Consider the following 22,227-nt stretch of genomic DNA (forward strand, 5'->3'; position numbering starts at 1 on the left):
GAAAGATTCCATTCTTTTAATATTTCGCTAATCACTATTGCCTGATTTTCACCGCTCGTTTTTCCAAGTGCGGGCACTCCAAGTAACTGCATCGTATTTAAACCGGACAAAACAATATAGACCGGGAGATGGTGACAGAAAAATGTAAGTCATTTTACACAAGTATGGCGGCCCTTAGAAGGTCGATTTAGGTGATTCGAAACACGAAAATGATAATCCTAGGGTTTGCCAGCGGGGCGTTATCGCAGATTATTTAAACAATGTTGTCAAAAAAATTACGGTTTTCAAACGATTTTGTACACAAAAACTCAAACATTTTTTGAAAGTTCATAAAAAACAAAGTGGGCGCTAGCACGATGCCATACTTTTTTGACGGTGCTAATGACCCGCCATACTAATTAGAACGTGTTAATTAATTAATTTTTTAAAAATCATTTCATACAAGTTGATTTTTTTTTAAACGATCATCTTCAAGTAAACATTAACGAAATTTGCAATGCCATACCTCTACGACGGTTCTAAGTACCTGCCATACCGCCGCAAAGACGCAAAGACGCTAATGGTACTTTTGAGATCGTTCGCTGCTGTTTCTTACGGCGATTGAAACTATTCAACATATTTCCTCTAGCTAGCGTAATGACGTACTCGTGAGACAGCAGCTCCTGAGAGTCTGGAAAGTTCAGTAGTTTTTTTATTTTGTCCTGCACCGGCTTGCCATAATGCAATTCGTAGGGAGAAAATCCCGTGCTCTGATGCACTGTAATATTAAGTATTTCCTGAATTTTCGGTACAACTTGGACCCACTTTTTATGCCTGTCCGAACATAACGTACGAAATAATCGACCAATCTCTCTCATAACTCGCTCGGTGGGATTGGATTGCGGGTGTCGTATGGAACTAAACAGGGGTCGAATCCTAATTTTTTCCAACTCACTCCCCCAAGCCTCTGAGGTAAATTGAGTACCATGATCGGACAGGATACGCTTCGGTAAACCAATATTCGGAACAAAATCTCGAACAATTCGACCCAAACACGCTTGTGCTGTTGCTTTCTTTAACGGGTAAAGAGCGACATATTTAGAGAAAACATCGAGCATTACAAATATGTATTGACACCCCCCTCTTCCCATGGGGAGAGGACCATAAAGATCCACGCTGACTATGTCAAGCACACCTTTTGAGGATACAAATTTATGCTCTCCCTCCATGGAAATGTTGAGGTATTTTACTCTCTGACACAAGTCATATTCTAAAACAAATCTTTTTACTTGACCTTGCATTTTTCGCCAGTAATAACATTTTTTTAGATAAGTAAGCGTTTTAAACACCCCCGGATGACCCAATTTGACATGAATTTCCTCAATTAATGCCTGCTGTAAATTTGGAGGAATAACAATTTTCCAATTTTGAGTATTATTCTCACGATGGAACAGAACCTCGTTATGAATCACGAAATTTTCAGGAGGAGACTCTGAACGACAGCTTTCCATCATCTTTTCGATGTCCTTGTTTTTGAGTTGCCATTCACTCACTTTTTTTAATTTTCGAAGCAAACTTGCGTCATAATCCAACATGGCGATTGTGATTAATGACGAAGGTTCTTCACACTTGGACGGTAGAAAATATTGATGAAGCATCAATACTACGAGACGTTTCTCATCTTCCTCGTGAAATTGGCGATCAGGATTGCGGCTAAAGAAATCAGCTACAGAATTGTCAATTCCTCGGCAATGTGAAATATGAAACGAAAACTCCTGGAGCAACAGACACCATCGCGCGATTCGAGAATTACTCACTGTGACAGAATTCAGAAACGTTAAACATTGGTGGTCAGTAATTATTTCGAAAGGAGAGCCAATCAAATACGAACGAAATTTATTTACCGAATAAACAATGGCGAGAGGTTCTTTTTCTGTTGTGGTGTAGTTCGCCTCGCATTTCGTTAAACAGTGTGAAACGACACTAACAACATTATGATCACCCTCATTGTTTATTTGATACAGGATCCCGCAAATACCGCGATCACTAGCGTCCGTTTGCAACCGAAACGAGCGACCGGGTATAATATGTTTTAAGCAAACACATCTGGCAAAATCTTCCTTCAAATTTTTAAACGCAACAGAATGTACTGACTCCCACTGCCACAAGGTATCTTTCTTCAGTAATTCTCTTAGTGGTGCCACCGATTCGCTTTGACGAGGATTAAATTGACGGTAGTAGTTACACACTCCTAAAAATTGCTGCAACTGTCTCTTATCTTTCGGCTCCGCAAATTGCATAATCACTTCTAAACGCGACGGTTCAGGCACCACCCCCTCACTGGATAGAATAAACCCTAAAAATGGGACGGATTTTTGAAAAAATACACATTTCGATAATTTCAACGTAAAATTATATTCGAGCAAACGTCTGAAGAGTTCATCGAGAACCTCTTTATGTTTATCAATCGTTTCTGTTCCAATAACAATATCATCTATATAACAAGAAATATAATCGTTCAGATCTTTTCCTAAAGCGTAACTGAGCGATCTAATAAATCCGCTTCCCGCGGTCTTTAAACCGAAAGGAATACGACAAAATTAATATAAATTTGATTCAAAAATGAAAGCGGTGTACGGCCGAGAGTCCTGATGAAGAGGAATCTGCCAATAGCGGTGTGTCAAATCGATCTTTGAGAAATAACGAGCTTTATAATATTTTTGTAATAATTCCGATACAAGCGGTGGAGATTCTTGATCTTCGTCAATAACTTTATTCAGATGGCGAGCATCAAGACAAACTCTCACTGCACCATTTTCTTTTTTCACGATTCGCAGGGGATTACAAAATTTGCTTACTGATCGTTCAATGACTCGATTTTTCGTCATTTCGTCTATTTCTTTTGCAACTGCCGCTCTAACGTGCTGAGGGACTGGATAATTAAATCGAATACGCGGATTTGGTGTGTTTAAGCGGATGCGATGTTCATAACCCCGTGCGCACCCCGGTTTATCGGAAAAGAGCATTTTATATTTCTCTAATAACGGCGCAGCTTCTTCATTCATATCTTGAACTTTCTTGGAGACTACGTTCACGGAGTGAGGTACCTCTTCTCGATCATGGATTGCTCGATTATTTTTATAACCCGTTTCAGTGTCGTTTTCCTGACAGGTATCTTGACAAAGCGAAACGGTCTCAATCTCCGGACAAATCTCTTTACTTAATTCCTCAGCGTTAATTATATAAATGCGCATTCTCTCTTTATCCTGGGAGCACACCAAAGCTTCCGGGGGCCCACGTTCAAATACCGCGGTCCTCGGAGACAAACAACACCCTTTTATCTCGATTTTGGTGTTTTTATAATCAATAATTGTTTCATTCTTTGCCATCCAGTCGTTCCCTAATATCATATCGGACGTCAAAAATGGGATTACCAAAAATACTGAACCGATACGCAGACTTTCAATAACGAGATTAGAATACATTTGCCATTTTATTGACGTAGCCCTTTTTTGTATCGCGGTTGAGACGACTATGTTTGATATTGGCAACGTTTCGATTTTTTTACGTTTTTCTATTTCTTTATATAATTTTTCTGAAATAGCCGTTACCTGACTTCCTGTATCTAAAAGGGCTGTTACTTCCATTTCAGCGATTTTGATTTTAACATGCGGACTTTTCAGAATTTTTATTCTGTCATTTGGTAATAATTCCGTTCCTTTCTCTAAACCCGCATTCAATTCTCCGGTAAAATCAAAATATTTTTGACACGATGTCGGAACGGAGTACAACGCGCCACATTTCAGTTTAAATTATTCTCGTTATTTGATCGATAGTAATCATTATTGATATTATTTTGATACACGCCAGGTTGTAACGGCGGGGGAAACCGAGTATCAGGGAGAGCAAAGTTATTTGTTTGGTAGTTCGGTTGACTACGTCCCTCTGTTTTTGTATACGGATTATGACGAGTTCGATTTCTTTTGTACGGTCTACCCGCGTTCCAACCTCGAGCATCGTGTATGTGGTCCCCCACATTCGCTCTCATTTCGTTAACTTTAATATCCTGATTTCGCGATTGAACGTTATTTCCGAATTTATTTCTTTCATCTCTAAATTTCTCAGCACGAATGGTATCTAAATTCCCCAACGCTTGAACGATTAGATTCGTGTCCGCGAAGTTTATTGTTGATAATGTCTCTCTTACCCACGGTGGGTATTGCTGGACGATATTATAATTCACCTCAAACTCTGTCAATTTAGGGATAAAAAATCGCGCTTGAGCTACCTGATCATAAAAATAGCTTTGCAACGATTCCGACTTGATATTGCAACGCTTTTCGGTCCATTGCTTTTTAAATCGCAATTGAATCGGAATGGAATAAAATTCCTCAAGAAATTGCTCCTTGAAACTATCGAAATCGCGGATATTTTCTTTCAAATTAAACCACGAACTCGCCTTTCCCTCAAGAGCATGCTCCACTATCGCCATCTTTTTTTCATCTCTTACATTTTTTAATTTGAGAAATTTTTCCATTTGATTTAAAAATTCTACCGGATTTTTTTCTATTTCATTTCGAAAAGTCGGGACTTTTATATCAATCTGTATACCATGAACATTACTTACGATTGTCGTCAAATCTTCCGTCAAATTTCGCGTCGTTCTACGAGTTTGATTCTCATCTTCATTCGGAGATGTTTGTTGACGTTTCTTTTGCGCCTCGAGAGCAGCCTTCAATTGCTCTAGTTTCGCTCTCTCTTAGTTGATTTTCTCCCACTCCAAATCGATCGCGCTTCGTTGAGACGCTCCGCTGTCTCTCTCGTCATCTCTGATGATCGGCATTTTATTTCTGTTTTTGAAATTCAAACTATTAAATTTTTGTTTAGACGAACATCCCGACAATGTCACGTATACCTTCTGTTGTTCATCTGCCATACACAGACAGAAATCTATTTTATTTTATGTGTGGGTTTCGGCCACGTTGTTGGGCGCCAGTTGTAACTTTAAATATTTGGGAAGAGTGAAAGATGACGAAATCAATTTTGTCAGAGCGATAAAAAAAAAAATATATGTCCAAGTCAAGAAGAATAAAGACCAAGCGAGAGCATGGGTTCGGACAAAATGGATTTATACAGATATATTTATATTTATCTCAGCGATCGAATTCAGTCGTACAACAAAAAGAGATACAAAAAAAAACCGACAAGATCATGAATCGGCGCAAATAAATATAACGAGAGAGAAAAATTGCGATATTTTGAATACGCGACGCCAGTCGAAAGAAACAATAATACAAAAACTATGAATAAAAAGAAAAACCAGAAAAGGTATCTCGGTATCTTTCGAGATATTCGCTCGCTCACATACACTCCGATTTCCACACCGATCCACACGCACACGCATACATCGCCTCACACTTCTTTCTCTATTCACTTTGTCCGGAACATTTAGAGTTCGAGATTATTCGATGAAAATTCAATTACTATCACACGTGGCGAAAAAGCGGAGACACGGAAACGAAAAATGTCTTGGTTACTTATCTCGGGATCGTAAATTGTAAATAATCCCTCGTTGGCTCTAATGCTCCGGGCACCTCGGGAAGAATCCATGCACGTCCTCGAATATATTGATGTGCCGGAAAATCGTTTTTGGTCCTCAGGAGATAATTGGGGCGGCCAAGCCCAGTAACGCCCAAACGAATTCGAAGAAAGATGATCTAGCGATAGCTCGTTACGTGGTTGTCCCTTTGACGGTCCCGGAGCAAGAGAGTGAGCATTTTGGCAGGTGCGAGCTCGCGAAAATTTTGAAGTGCGTTAGTAGGGAGCAGGACACGCGCAGATCAATCGCTCGATCACTAGATCGAAGGAGCACAACTCGCGCGAAATACGAAAACGAGGGAATTGCTCTTACAACCAATTGACCAACCAATTTCTAATTAATAGAGGTGATATTGCCAATTGACGAAAATTTTTCAATTGATCCAAAATATTCTGTCAATTGATCATATAAAATTGAATTGTAGAGACATTTTTGACCAATTGGTAAATCATACATTGGCTGGTTTACGCATACATAGTATGCGATACGTCCGTGAAGATCTTCGACGCTTAGGTCTACGGCTCCATGATTTTCGATGTCTAGTCATTTTTCTCCATGGTTTCCGATGTCTAGGTCGACGGGTCCATGGTTTCCGATGTCCAGGCATATTGCTCCATGGTTTTCGGTGTCTAGGTATACTTCTCCATGGTTTTCGATGTTAAGGTATATTCCTCAATGGTTTTCGATGTCTAGGTATATTATTACTTCATGGTTTTGGATGTCCAGGCATATTGCAACATGGTTTTCGATATCTAGGTATATTTCTTCATGGTTTTCTATGTCGAGGAATATTTATCCATGGTTTTCGATATCTAGGCATATTTCTCCATGTTTCTCGACGTCTAGGTATGTTTCTCTATGGTTTTCGATATTTAGGTATATTTCTCCATGGTTTTCGATGTTCACGCATATAGCTCCATGGTTTTCAATATCTAGGCATATTTCTCGATTGTTTTCGATGTCTAGGCATATTGCTCCATGAGTTTCGATGTCAAGACATATTCCTCCATGGTTTTCGATGTCTAGGTCGACGGGTCCATAGTTTCCGATGTCTAGGTCGACGGATCCGTGGTTTCCGATGTCTAGTTCGACGGATCCATGGTTTTTGATGTTGACAGGTCGACAGCTTTATGGCTTTCGATGGCTAGGTCAACGCTTCTGATTTTCGAAATTATGAAAATCTGACATCGGAATTGTGCTCAGCAGTCACAAAAACTCTCGAGAAATGATTTCAGGTTAATGGGATTGATTTTAAAAAAGTCCTTCAAGATATTATATTTGACACTTTAAATTTTTGAAATTTTAAACATTCGACATTAGATTTCTGCTCAGCGACCCCGGAAACCTTTCAGTAACAAGTTTCGAGCCAATTGCATGGTTGTTCAAGAAATCGTTCGAAATATCAAATTCATCACTTCGAATTTTTGAAATTAAGAAGAGTCGGCGGCAGATTCGTGCTCAGCGACACCAAAAACCTCTGAATAACAAGTTTCAGGCCAGTTGGATCAATTTTTCAAAAAGTGGTTTGGAATATTAGATCTGCCATTTTGAATTTTTGAAATCTAGGAAATCTGATACTGGAATTGCGCTCAGCAGCCCCAAAAACCCGCGATCTCCATCAATCTATCGTATTCCATATCTAAATTGTATCGCTCATTATCGATAAATATATAATCGTTTAACAACATTGTGGGCGAATTGACGAAGAACGATCCGGTCTTCATCGATTGACCAAAAACTTTTTATTTAATGGACAAATTTACGTCATTTGGCAAAACATTCTCCATCGATTGGAAAATTTCCGTCAATTGGCAATACATTTTTCATTAGTTGCCAATAATTTCCATAATTGATCATTTCATTTCCACAAATTTAAACTGTTCAATCAATTGAGAATCGACTAACGATAACTTCCAAATTCTCAAGCATTTTGTAATACCCCCTGTCCAATTACTACTTTTTCAAGTAAATAACAAAAGTGTTCTTCGTGATTCTAATTTTCGGACAATTAATAATAACTATCAAAATTCGTGGCAAAAAAATTATTGGGGCTGATATCTGCTTTGACATCGAAAACAATGGAGCCACGGACCTAGACCTGGAAAACCATCAATCCGTCGATCTAGACATCGAAAACCATGTACTCGTCGACCTAGACATTGAAAACCATGGAGAAATATACCTAGACATCGAAAACCATGGAGAAATATACCTAGACATCAAAAACCATGGAGAAATATACCTAGACGTCGAAAACCATGGAAAAATATACCTAGACATCGAAAACCATGGAGAAATATGCCTAGATATCGAAAACCATGGAGAAATATACCTAGACATCGAAAACCATGAAGCCGTCTATCTAGACATTGGAAACCATGGACCCATCGACCTATACATGAAGAACCATGGAGAAATATATCGAGACATCAAAAACCATGGAGAAATATATCTAGACATGGAAAACCATGAAGCCGTCGACCTAGACATCGGAAACCATAGAGAAATATGCCTAGATATCGAAAACCATGGAGAAATATACCTAGACATCGAAAACTATGGAACAATATGCCTGGACTTCGAAAACCATGGAGAAGTATACCTAGACATCGAAAACCACGGAGCAATATGCTTGGACATCGAAAACTATGGAGAAATATACCTAGACATTGAAAACCATGGATCCGTCGTCCTAGACATCGAAAACCATGGATCCGTCGTCCTAGACATCGAAAACCATGAAGCCGTCGACCTAAGTACAATTTCACATCCGCATTCTCACCAGCACTTCTCAAAAAAATAGAATTCGAATTGGAGTTTAAAACACCACTAACACAACATCATGCTCACGATATCTTTAGTATATAAAAAATGTATGATTATTAAATGATTATTGAATTAAAATAGCACTAACACAGTAACTGTGCACTAAAATTAGTGAGCTTTCACATCACGATCACGATCACAATATATATAGGTGTCATCCATGGTCACGATGTTAGGTCAACTTGGACACTGACAGCGTTCCAACCTCATTATTTCATGCACATAATAGAAATGTCAGACATGGAAATATATAGGTATACAAAATATATTTGGAACCAGATATCCCTAGTTCTTGAAACAAATAAACATCAAAAATGTGTGCGAAACATGCACAATTTTCTGATGAAATTAAAAAAATAATAATTAATATCTTTCGAATGCGTTAAGCTACAGAGTTGCAAGAGGTCGCAATCGATAGAAAAAAATAAATGAAAAATACGTCAAGTTGAAATATCCTATGAAATTCTGTGATTATTTTTTTTATTGAAGAAAGAAATTTTCGAAACAAATAGAAAAGCGATGGCTCCTGTAAAGAGTCTCTGGCAGCGAAGTCATAAATGTACTTGTCTTTGAGTCACTATCGCGACTCTAGATCACTTTTTCACATTATTTCATTATTCTATTAAAAACGTAGATAACGTTTTTTTGATATGAAACGCCTCATCGTAAAATATCTTATCGGTATACCGCTACGGCATTTTCAAACTATATATAAAATTCGTTGAATGTTTTTCGATTCCTTCTTTCGATAAGTCGATATAGATTGTTAGAATTACGAAACAATTGCTTTAGAACTTGGTTATCTGATACAGAAATTTCCGGAACGGACAATCATCGTCGGTATAAATTGGTCCTGCCAGTGAAATTCGAACAGTTGATTAAGAACCATCGCTCAATAGCCGGATTATCGTTGGATCTTTTGTGATCGTTGTGACACATTTCTGATCAGTTACAACATTTTGCGGTGATTAACTGATACGTAACATCTTTCATTCCAGTATAAGAACTGAACCATTTGGTTTCTTCCGTATAGGAAAGACTTTTTCAAGTAAAAACTCATTTTCAACTGATTGTTGGTTATTCTGTTAATCCATCAGCTGAATTTTGCGTTGATCTAAATGCTCTCAATTCAAATGTACAAATAGATATTTGATATTATCAAATTATAATTTTAAACCAAAAAGTGATGAAATACGCTCGATCTAGTCGAAACGAAGGGTTGGTGTTTCTTAAAATCCGTCTAATTATTTTTGCCACAGAATTATGAAAATAATTTTGACCGTCCCCACCAGACTGAGAACGTATGATAATAATCTTTTATATTTTTGGTAGAATTATAAATAGATCTGATAAATAAGAATACGGCCATAGTTATTTGTAGCTACACATAAATGTGTTTCCTCATTCAATGTTACTTTGCATGAGTTCGATCGACACATTGGTTTTGGCACAATCACGACGTGTAACATTCGACTCGAAGAGGGGATCAATTTATAATACATTACAGAGGTCCGGTTAACATTTTCCATAAATATCGAGATGTTTTATAACTTCTTCAACTGATGCAAAAGAAAATGAATGTTACGATTATTTTTGGGAAAAAATTATTCTTTATCCCAATATTTACCGAATCTTTTTATAATCACTGATTATTTTTTTCCTCACTACGATGGTTTTTTCGTAATGTAATTACATGTACGATGAAAATCAGATAAAATAACTTCAAGTGTCCTGCCGTATTTATGGGAGAAAATCCTAGGGGATCGCGATATTCCCAGATTCACCCGCTTGATTTTTCCCTCTTTGTATTGACGATACTAAAGTGTATTCCATTCTCAGATGCGGTGGCTGAGTTGGGTGGCTGTTGTCTGTTTCGTCGTGATGACGACAGGCGCCGCAGATAGTAAGTAATCAAGTTATACTAATTATTGTATTTTTTCCAATTTTAAGTATTTTGTATAATTTGAAACACTCGGAGACTTTTACGAAAAATCAAAACCATGACGAACGTACATATAGACAAGAGACATTGAGGATATCGTATACGCCTATAGAACCGGTTCGGCCGAGGCGGTGCTAGTAATGTGGCAGGATTGCAACTCATCACGAAGCTACTAACTACCGTGTCAATCGATACGCTTGAGAACTTTGCACATGGTAGCACCGTGATTAGTTGACATTCTGCCTGCGTCTTAGTTCAACGGAATTTTGGGCTAAGACGGAAACTGAGAAAGATGCTGACGAACTGTCGGACTCTGGAACACAAACGACCGGATAGCGAACGAGGCGACTGATATACAGGATTCGAGACTATAAACGGAACAGGAATTGGGGAGGTGAATTTTTACTTAACTCAGTTCTTAACCGACCACGGGTACGTTTGAAATCATTCACGAGAAATAAAAACAGGGCAGTCAGCGGACTGCAAATACCGCGGACGCGCATCAGACGACGCGGACCATACGTGGACGACACAGAAAAGATATCTGAAACGAAGGAATAATGACGACATAAAACCTGACAACGTAATCATACTGATGCTACGAAACGACGATTACTAAACGACCTCGGCTACGTGTACTGGCAAAACTATTTAAAAACCTGACAGAGTGACTGAACTGATATTTTTTCTGAAAGAAACGATTGACGGGTCTTCTCAGGGGTGGAAATGTGTATTTACGCGTTGCCACCCTGAGAAGGAAGACAAAATGATAGATAAGGTGATTTTTGGTCGATGTATCGACAACTGTGTTTATCTTTTTTACTGTACTTAAGAAGTTTCGGTACAGAAGTCTAAATATTAAGAAATTGATCAAATTTGGTGATAATGTTCTTCAACATCGAGTGCGAAAACACAATTTTTTTCAAAATTTTCTTCTACTTAGTTATCGAGTAATCACGCATTAAAGCAGATTTCTTATGCCCGGAATGTATACCTATATATATATGGAAACGCTATGCTTATACACGTGAACTTTAGTGATCAATTACTCGATAACTGTGTAGAAGAAAAATCTTTAAAAAATTGTATTGTCAAATGTGGCACCAAAGAATATGTTCACCAAATTTTATAAAATTCTGAACTTTTTGAAATTTTTTATGTTTTTATCATGGTTTAGCATGGCAACATTGTATCACCTGTACTGAAACTCCTTAACGAATTTTTCTCCTCAAGAACGAATTTAATGATCGAAATGATTGGTCGTGAAACATTCTTGCTAGGTATGGAGAACTTTGAGAATACTGAAATTAATAGAACATTGTTATTTGCCTAGAGAAAATAGTATGTTACTTTGGAAGCTGGTCAGTTTATCGACCTGGGGCGGGCAAGTTTGCAATAGAAGACATTGATGCGACGCTGTGCACCCACTATATTTACACTTTCATGGGTCTGGAGAAGAATCAAGTAAAGATTCTCGACCCGTGGCAAGCCCTCCCCGATAGTGGAGGTCAAAATGGTTTTGCCAAGTTCAATGATCTGCGTAACAAGAATCCAGGAGTAAAAACCCTGGTCGCAATTGGTGGCTGGGGAGAAGGCTCCGCGAACTATTCGAAAATGGCATCTTCTCCGAACTCTCGAGAAATATTTGTCAATAGTACAGTTGCGTTTGTGAAGCGATATGGTTTTGACGGCTTTGACATTGACTGGGAATATCCGAATCAACGTGGAGGAAAACCTGAAGATATTAAGAATTATGTAACGCTCGTTAAGGAGTTGAGAACAGAGTTTGACAAAGAGGACTTTCTTCTCAGTGCTGCGGTTGTTGGTGCCAAAAATTCAGCCATCAAATCGTACAATATCAGAGAAATGTCGAAATATTTCGACTTTATCAATGTGATGGCTTATGATCTGCATGGCTCTTGGGAAAATCACACTGGCCTAAATGCTCCTCTTTATAAGGGTTCCTCCGATTCGCCGTCTGAAAAAGAACTGACAGTAGTAAGTTAATTCTGAAATATCTTTGTCAAGAGTTTGCAGAAAACGTCGTAACGGATATTAAACGATAATTTCGGGTTCCGTTTATTAGGATTTTTCGATTCGATACTGGCTCTCCCAAGGTGCACCAGCTGAGAAGCTTATTCTCGGGATCCCTTTGTATGGTCAAACTTTCACGCTTTACGATGTCAACGAAAACGGTATCGATGCCAGGATCAATGGATCCGGAGAACCCGGTCCTTATACCAAAAGTCCTGGGACACTTGGTTACAATGAGATCTGTGAAATGCAGAAAAAAAATTATTGGGTTTTTCATTTTGATGAGGAGAGACGAGTGCCTTACATATACTACAAAGACCAATGGGTTGGTTACGATAATGTCAAGTAAGTCTACCAAATCCTCAATAATTATGTAGAAATGAACTTTGCACGTTATCACTTCTTCTGACACTTCTCCTGACACGTCCACTGAAAAGAAAACCATAATAAAAAATTGTACTACATGATTTTCGGATTTCTCTCACTATAACCAAAAAAAAAATTCACTTCAATTTCCATTAGCCTTGTCTGCAAAAATATTATTTAAATAAACAAATAATGCTATTAAAACGTACTCATTCGGGTGTATCCATGTGAAAGCCTACTGTTTCGACCACTACAAGGCATAGTCACGTTGAAACGTTTTTTACATACGTCTAGCAACAAACAAACGCTCGTGAATATTTATGTTTACTCAGGATTGCCTGAATATTAGTCAATAATATTCCCATGGAATTGCAGAGTTTTCTTAATTAAATGTGCAAATTCATGTTACAATGAAAAATATTTTATTTGTCGCAGATCTGTGAGGGAGAAAGCTGGATACATCAATGAAATGGGCCTCGGAGGTGCCATGGTGTGGTCCGTCGAGACTGACGACTTTCGGGGTAATTGCGGCGAGAAATATCCATTGATCAGGAGTATCAGATACGTTCTTCGAAATGAACTCGATGAATGATTGTATTAACGAAAGTAAAGGAATAATTGCAGTAATGAAGAATGTAGGAAACTGAGGAATCAATCAAATTCATTCATTGAAACATCAGGCGCATTGCAGAAGCAATAAATTCATGTCCTGTTTCACAATATTAATAAGAACGCTGGCGCTTCGTGATTCTGACATCTCACATATGCTCGGCGGCAAACAGCAACCGACAACTAATCGTGCTTGGTGGCTTCAATTAATGGCAAAGAATAAACAAAAAACTATGGCAACGAAAATAGGCTTCACAATTTGATATGTTGGAATGTTTTTTTTAAAAAAGGAAAAAACCTTAGGGAAAAAAAGGTTTGGACAAGTACATTGATGTTTCCGTGTTTCCTAATCATATCACGAAAATTGTGATAGAAATTTCATAAAAAAAGAAATGAAGCCAACTGTTAATAATTTCAACAGAACAATTGGAAAAAATTTCACAAATTTTGAAAAAAACATTACATTATAAAAATACAAATCTGTAATTATTTTGTAAAGTGAAAAAAATTCAAATAAAACATGAGAAATAAAAAACCGAAATATTGCGCTTGAAAAATGTTGAAAAACGATGCCATTTTTCTTATCTTATTCTAACAACTAAATCAATTTAAAAAAAATTCCATCTAAGTTACTCACAGCAATAAAATTAATGATATCAATTCGAGGCCAAGTATTTCTAATAAATTGAAAAAAGTTACCATTTGAGTTACGTAGAGCACTAAAATTTATGATATCAATCGGAGGACAAGTGATTTATGAGTAATTCCAAATTTCAACATTATGGGAATGTTCTAAGAAGTTTTTAAATCCAAAAAAATCACATGAAAGCTAATTATTTCTTACTCTATGGTGGTAGAGATATAAGAAAATCGATCCTTTTCAGACTTTTAGGAACTTCTGGTATTATTCACAATATTCCGACGTGGATTGGATCGATGCAAATTATGTTTAAATATGAGTTAAAAGTACTTGTCCAGCCCATCACTATTCATTCAAATCAAAATCAGGGCTTTTTTAGAACTGAGGGAGCACATATATTCATGAAGAGGGAATTTAGAAAGTTATCTTCAAATCATTTTCACTTAATTGCACTAATTTAATAAGAATGGAAACGAGTTGTCGTGTAATATACAACGGATATTATTGTGCATCGATAAATGGAAAAAATTTCACACAATAAATATGTTCAAGCTTTCAAAATAACTCTCTAGTTTGTATTCAATCACGGCAATTTTTACTTCTCACTTCTTCCAGCGAACCAATTTCATTCGGTATAAGTACTAACCTATACTATTATTAAGAACATTGAACTAAAAATGAAACGTATTTTAATAAAATTTTAACCGGGTTCTGCCGTATAATTTTGTTATTTTATGATTGATTCTTATTAAAATGAATAGTGATGGGCCGGACAAGTACTTTTAACTCATATTTAAACATAATTTGCATCGATCCAATCGACGTCGAATATTGTGAATAATACCAGAAGTTCCTGAAAGTCTGAAAAGGATCGATTTTCTTATGTCTCTAAAACCATAGAGTAAGAAATACAGCACGAATGCTGTTGAAAAATTGGAGACAAGTACATTTATGTTTTATGTCACCTGGACAGTAGTCTCAGTGAAACCCCGTGTGACACTCATGTACTTCAAACCACAAATGTACGATGATTTATAAGAAGTTGTTCGATCTATTCTCTCGAAACTTGCTTCAAATTAGCAATTCATTACTAAAGGTCATAAATAAACCATTTCAAACGTAATTAATTAAAAAAAAAGAATCTGCTAAATCTTGGTAATGTATGAAAAACGTTTGGTGTTCAAATGAACAAAACGTTGTCAAATAAATGCAAAAGTGACGAGTACATCGGATGACGAATGAAAAAAATTAAAAACATAATGGTATGTAAAAAAAAATTACGAAACCAACTGTAAATAATTTCAACAACACAATTAAGAAAAGCTTTCACAAATCGTGAAAAAAACATTATATTTAGAAGAAATACAAATCCGTAATTATATTGTAAAGGAAACAAAAATTCAAATAGAACGTGAGAAATTCATTCCTACGGGAAGCATCCGGAACTTGAAAAAGTTCTAGTGAATCAAAAAGTTACCAAAAAATCGCATCAAAGGTAAAAGTCATTTGTTACTCTATCCCGTGAAAAAATTTACCACTGGCCCAATATTATACCAGTATCGCCTCGACAGTACTCGACGCTTGGCCAACATTTCCCGCCGACATTGGTCCAGAGCTGTTTTAGAGTCGAAATGATGGTTACGGTCCAGAGGTTGGCGACCAGCGTTGGCCTGGCGTCGGTGTATGATATTGGCCCTGTTTTAGGTTTACTATTGGCCCAGTTTTGGCATTTCCATGGGCCTAGTGGCCATCGATTCTGTGGCAGGACTGGCTTTTTATTGGGTTCATGCTCACACTGTACTAGAATAGCATTGGCTTAGAATTGGCTCATAAACTGGTTTCAGTGCCGGTAACAGTGACGAATACGTTTTTTTCATACAAACATATAATAATATATAATAATATAATATATAAGGTCAATGATAGATATACTCATTTATTTATGGTAGTATTTATCACATCGTAGTTACAAATAATAGTTTTGAAATGTTGACTTATAACGCTTTATTAAATACATTAAAAATACATTATATTATGACGGCATACATTAAAATTACGACGAATTATGAAGAAAATACCTTAAAAATTTGGCAATTCTTATGACCGTTATATCAAAGTTCAGTCTCATTCTATGGGAAATAACTTACATCTAATTAGATTTAAAAAAGTTAATAATTAAACCGAAGTCGATTTACGACGTATTATTGTTAACGTTTCTTTCGCGCCGACCACGCTCACGATCTGGCGCTCCTGATAACCAGCGACTCACTTTCGAAGCAATTTGAAGGGGTTCAGTGTGTTGAGCTCATTTTTCTTCCAAAACCTCTGAAAAATATTAGATAATTAAGAGTACTCTATAAATAAATTCATTTGAATAATAATCATAACAGTTAAAGAAGCTTTTTGTACCTTTTACACCAGTCGAATAGAGCTGTCCCGCTGAAGTTGAGTTTTTCCTCATTACTTTTGATTTTTCTTCCGAATCCGCTATATTGGAGCTGTACCGACTTCGTAATCACAGCTGGAATGATTGTTGCAATGTCAAGTTTGACATCTTTGAGCTCAATAATCAGAGATGTGAAGAGAATTTTCTGAAAACAGAAAAAATCATAAACAACAAAGTTAAGGGTGAATGATACAAAAGTCGAAATAATTAGAAATTGATCAAATTTGGTGATAATGTTCTTCAACATCAAGTGCGAAAACACAAATTTTTTCAAAATTTTCTTCTGTTTAGTTATCAAGTAATTACGCATTAAAGCAGATTTCTTATGCCCGGAATGTATACCTATATATATGGAAACGCTATGCTTATACACGTGAACTTTAGTGATCAATTACTCGATAACTGTACAGAAGAAAAATTTAAAAAAATTTGTATTGTCAAATTTGGCACTAAAGAATATGTTCACCAAATTTTATAAAATTCTGATCATTTTGAACTTTTTTATGTTTTTAGCATGGTTTAGCATGGCAACATTGTATCGCCTGTGCAATATATCCTTAATCGCCAGTACAGTTTATCAAAGTTTCAATCGTTCGAATCTGATTAAATTTCTTGAATGGTTTTACAATCCTTTATTTTTTTTATATTACAAATTCCCGAACCGATGAGATACTCAAAATGCTATGTAAAAATCAAGTGATTGACAATAAAATACAATAAATAATTATGTAACGAATTCCATTGCATACCGACGATGCGATGTCGAATTATTAAATGTATTGACTTACCAAGGCCTTTTTTTCGCTGCGTCGTTTTTTATCATCTCGTCAAATTGAAGGAATTCATTCAAATCAGAAATAGGAAGATTTGGAAGAGCTTCTCGAGCCGCCGAAATTTGCTGGATTGGACCTGTAGGCTGGAGATTCTGATTGATGCTCAGCATTTTCATTTTTTGATCCAAATCGTATAAGATACTCCGCTGCGCTGCGTTTATCTTCTGTAAGATATTCGCCTGAACCAATGCCAATTCCTGTCTCAACTGCTCAACTGCAGAAATTAACAAGTTTCATTAGATATATGTTGATACTTATAGTTTTGAAAAAAAAATAATCAAACAAACTCTACTATACCGGTGACATTCTAGCCCAGTCGGGTTAGCATTTAACCCTGCAAAAATTCCCGGACATATTTTTATTGTTGGAATCTTTGGGGGGGGTCAGTGGGAGTCTAAATTCAAAATGGCGACCAAATTCCAACGGTGCGTCAGCCGCCATTTTGAATTTAAGCCAAAACGGTTTTTGCTTAATAACTTCGCCATTTTCAACTTTTCGACAAAAGTTTAAATGGCAAAGTTGTTGCAAATTTAATTATCTACAATTTATTTGTTGCAAATTTTTTCGTATAAACGATATTTTTAAAGTTAAGCGACAAAATAGTCAAAAACTATTAACATCGAGTTATCTCGTTAAATATTAACTTTTGGACAAAAATGCCCTACAACAAAGTTGTAGACAATTGAATTTCCAAAAAATTTGGTCTTTACAACTTTTTCCGTAAAATCGATATTTAAGGTGCTACGCTTGCGGTAAAGACAAAGAAACCCGTAAAAATGTTATTTCGCGAACTCGTTTCCGCACCACCTCAGGGGTAGAGTTCCGGGCGCGTTTTTTGTCGGCGGCTTCGTTGTCGGAACTACTTAAATCTTTTTTTTTTTTGATTATGGTCCTGCCACATCGACATCGTCAGCTTGCTCTTCGCAGCTATCCTCCCATTGAATTTTGCTGTCATCAATTGGCGATAAATCATCGTTCACGATAAGAAGATCATCTTCGTTTTCTTCAAGTAGCTCCTGAAGCTCGACAACATTATCGCATGTTTCACCACTGCAGTTTTGGCAAATAACAGAACATTTGAGGCCTGCTTTACGGCACGATTCATCGTGAGCGATAATCGTAGTTAATTTATGATTTCATTCTTAAAGTTTCGGTGACCTGATATTTTTATAACGCCATTAACAAGATAAATGTTCAACGAATACGTATATGATTTAATTTTTTTTTTCCAGCATTTACGATCCCTTAAATTTGATTGAAAAATCACGATCCATTTACTGCCACTACGATGTCCAATTTTTAATACTTATTTTCTTGCTTAAATGTTCGGTAACCTCCCCTCAATTTTTTTTACCGTAATTTTCGAACATTTTCTATGCTGTGTAAAAAAATCAGATTTTTCTGCAGATTTTTAAATAGTGGCCATGATCTCATTAAAACGTAGTGTGTCGAGCGATTTTACGTCTCGGCTGCCTCCGAACAAGGCGATTACAAGACTTTCACCGGCTGATTCTAGGACCTTTTTGTTGACGCTGTTATCTTGAAATAAGCTGAGACCCGCTCCCAAGTCTTGATTCTTCTGGAGAGTGTTGAAGAATTTAACTTTGCCTACATTGAAAAATGACGATGTCGTGTCGCATCCACTAAAAGCGTGCAAAAACAATATATGTCGAGCAACAGCTTCTTCGTACTTAAAACTCGCCGGGGAAAAAAGTTGTTCCGGAGTGCGACCTCTGCTCGGTTTCTTAAAAAAAAATATTTTTTGAGTGACGGGCAAACCCAGTTAATAGTACGAGAAGATCGATGTCCTCGCCAATGATGGTAACTTCATCGTAATTAGCGGCTTCTTCAATGGCAGTGCCAACAATGAAAGAATCTGCGTCCGTTGGGGCCTGCTGAACGATAACATTGGCATCTCGCAAAGTTTTTTTTAAAAGTTCAATAAGCCTAGCCTTATTTTTGGAATTCCCCAAAAATTTCTCTTGTGTTGTCGAAGGGGCAGACATTGCGTTGACAACGATGTCTGGCGAACGATTTTTGGCGGCCCGTCTTCGCTGCTCCCAACCTTTCAAAACGGCTATTTCTCGATCTTCAGGGTAACCGTCGAACACTACAATTACCTCTTTTTCATAGTGTCGTTTTACGTACGAAATGTTGTTTTGAACGTTTCGAACGTCGCATTTGTACGAGGCCATACAACTTTGTGCATAAACTTTGTCCCGCTTTGGTTGCCATAGGCGTAGCACCTTAAATATCGATTTTACGGAAAAAATTGTAAGGACCAAATTTCTTGGAAATTCAATTGTCTACAACTTTGTTATAGGACATTTTTGTCCAAAAGTTGATATTTAACGAGATAACTCGATGTTAATAGTTTTTGACTATTTTGTCGCTTAACTTTAAAAATATCTTTTATACGAAAAAATTTGCAACAAATAAATTGTAGATAATTAAATTTGCAACAACTTTGCCATTTAAACTTTTGTCAAAAAGTTGAAAATGGCGAAGTTATTAAGCAAAAACCGTTTTGGCTTAAATTCAAAATGGCGGCTGACGCACGTTGGAATTTGGTCGCCATTTTGAATTTAGACTCCCACTGACCCCCCCCCCAAAGATTCCAACAATAAAAATATGTCCGGGAATTTTTGCAGGGTTCGGCCCTTTTTTTGTCTAACCCGACTGGGCTATATGGCTAACTTTGTTTGTAAATATACATAAAAAGTTTCCGTCGTCTCCTGTCTTTTTTCTCCCCCTTTCTCTCTCTTCTTCGTCCATCACGCTTCGAAATTTAAGAGTGAAGCATAGTTACTACGTAACTATCGTTTTTGACCTTAATTTCAACACATTTTGAAAGAATGTTTTCCATGGTCATCGTGCTTTTTTCAGAGGACACTTCCATCACTTGAATTATCCCAAATTTTGTCGATAAATCTGGCTGCGAAAAAACATCACGCGTTTTAATGACGAAAAATCCGTCAATTCGGAAATCGTGAAAATCGTCACTGTTTGGATTTTTTCCGTTTTCTATTAAAATCGATTCGATAAACATTACTCTACCATCTTTTAGTTGCACAATATTATCCGGACTTTTTGATTTTATTGTGACATCTCGTATGCGAATTTGCTGAATATCTTTGACTGATGTGTAAATAATGCCTTCGATGTTTTTTCGCAATCTTGTTTTTGCATCTGAAAGGGCGTCCGATTCCGATAATCGATTGATGACTTGTACGAGAGGATTTTTTGGTGATCGCACGAGTTTTTTGAGTTTGCCTAAATAACTTTCGGCCCAAAATGCTGATATCTCGGTCAACGGGAGTTGAAAATGTTTCACGTCATCCGATATGTGAATTAAATTGTGCACATTTAACACTTGCGTATCACATCCGTATAAAGTCGGCATATAAAATACGAATTGGCGCAGTAAATCATTTGCGTAATCAGCGTATGCTACGGCATGCTGTTTGTTGCAAAGAATTCGAGACGCGAGCGCTAGTAGTACGAAGTGTCGGTAATAAATTTCGGACAGCACAAATTTTAAGATGACCATACCACAGTACAGCAACATGAATCTATACTGATTAGCTTTCCATTTCGCCTTTTCGTCCAAGTCAAAAACTTTTCGCTGGAACTCGCACGGGATTGTGTACTCGAGTAAACTCAATAGTTCTCGCAAAAGTTCCGATTGTTGCAGCGTCATTCGTGATGAAGTTTTTTTAAGCATCCACAGTTTTAGCAGAAGCTTCATTAATCCAAGAAACAACAAGATAGTGATTTATATCTCTCTGTAAACGGAATGATTTTTTCGTTCGCTTTTTGCAGTCAATTTCTCGATAAACTCTTTTTTTGATAACATTTTCACCGACAATCTCACATCGTTCACATGCACCATATCCGCCGGGGTTTTTACAGCATTTTAAGTATGCTCGTACAGGGCTATCGCAAATAAATGCTCCGATTCGAAAAGTATATTTTTTTCACCTATGACGAGACCATTCTTGATTAGATTTTCGGCTTCGGCAACAAAATCATCCATGAACACCGCTGCACTTTTCGGCTTAGAGTCGCCCAAATACATGCCAACAATACAAGGTGGAGTTACGTAATTTTCATGCTGTACTTTTATTAAAATTGGCCAAAATTGCTTGTTTGAGCTTCTGTAAACTTGTACTCCATCAACGCTTACGAAAATTGTAATTTTGTCATCTGTGTAAATTTCCGGCAAGATTCTATTTTCTAGCTGTTTTTTTATGCCAATATATATAAATCCAAAAAAAATCACCTGAAAGCTAGTCATTTGTTACTCTATGGTGGCAGAGACTTATAAGAAAATCGATTTTTCTCAGGCTTTCAGGATCCTTTGGTATTATTCACAAAATTCAACGTCGATTGGATCCATACAAATTAGGTTCAATATGTGTTAAAAGTACTTGTTTTTTGATGCGCTGAAACCGAAACCGGGCGTCTATTTTAACTCGTACGTCTCCAAAATTTTGCTTCCATGGAAAAAACCGGTTAAAATTGTTCTTTACGAATTTCGAGCAGCTCAATCCGAATCCAGTAGCTAGTAGTCACGATCATACATACTTCGGTCAAAGATCGTTAAAAATAACAAAAAATAGCAAGAAAAACGTCAAAAAATAATTTTTTTTAATGTTTTACACATTAAACCATGCACGCCAAGTTTGTGTGTAATATTGACAATGAATTTGTACAGTACATCGCATAGATACAACGCATGCACTTGTACACGTATTTGCGCTTTTCTTTATAAAAGGTTCTTGTATCATATTGTGTAAAATGTTTTAAGTTTATAATCTGAGCTAGCATAAAAGCAGATGATAATTTCTTAAGAATTGCAGAATCATTCTAGAATCCTTTGTTGCTCTGTGACGCTTGCTGGAAAATTTTCCCGAAGAAGTAAGTACTTAGGGCTAAAAGTGTACACGAATG

General features: G+C 36.8%; 1 protein-coding gene across 1 annotated transcript; it reads left to right on the plus strand.

Moving 5' to 3' along the window:
- The first annotated feature begins 9,313 nt into the window (after nucleotides 1-9,313).
- On the plus strand, nucleotides 9,314-13,618 carry LOC122417032 (acidic mammalian chitinase-like). The gene is made up of 5 exons (XM_043430259.1): nucleotides 9,314-9,452; nucleotides 10,244-10,307; nucleotides 11,680-12,344; nucleotides 12,433-12,725; nucleotides 13,182-13,618. The coding sequence occupies exons 2-5, from the start codon at nucleotides 10,244-10,246 to the stop codon at nucleotides 13,336-13,338; spliced, it is 1,179 nt and encodes a 392-aa protein (XP_043286194.1). The 5' UTR covers nucleotides 9,314-9,452; the 3' UTR covers nucleotides 13,339-13,618.
- The last annotated feature ends 8,609 nt before the right edge of the window (nucleotides 13,619-22,227 follow it).

The sequence above is a fragment of the Venturia canescens genome, chromosome 10 (genome assembly GCF_019457755.1).
Source record: "Venturia canescens isolate UGA chromosome 10, ASM1945775v1, whole genome shotgun sequence".
Lineage (NCBI taxonomy): Eukaryota > Metazoa > Arthropoda > Insecta > Hymenoptera > Ichneumonidae > Venturia > Venturia canescens.

Coding starts and splice junctions, on each gene's coding strand:
- LOC122417032 (XM_043430259.1), top strand. CDS start 10,244: ATGCGGTGGCTGAGTTGGGTGGCTGTTGTCTGTTTCGTCGTGATGACG. Junction 10,308..11,679: donor GACGACAGGCGCCGCAGATA/GTAAGTAATCAA, acceptor TTATTTGCCTAG/AGAAAATAGTATGTTACTTT. Junction 12,345..12,432: donor CTGAAAAAGAACTGACAGTA/GTAAGTTAATTC, acceptor TCCGTTTATTAG/GATTTTTCGATTCGATACTG.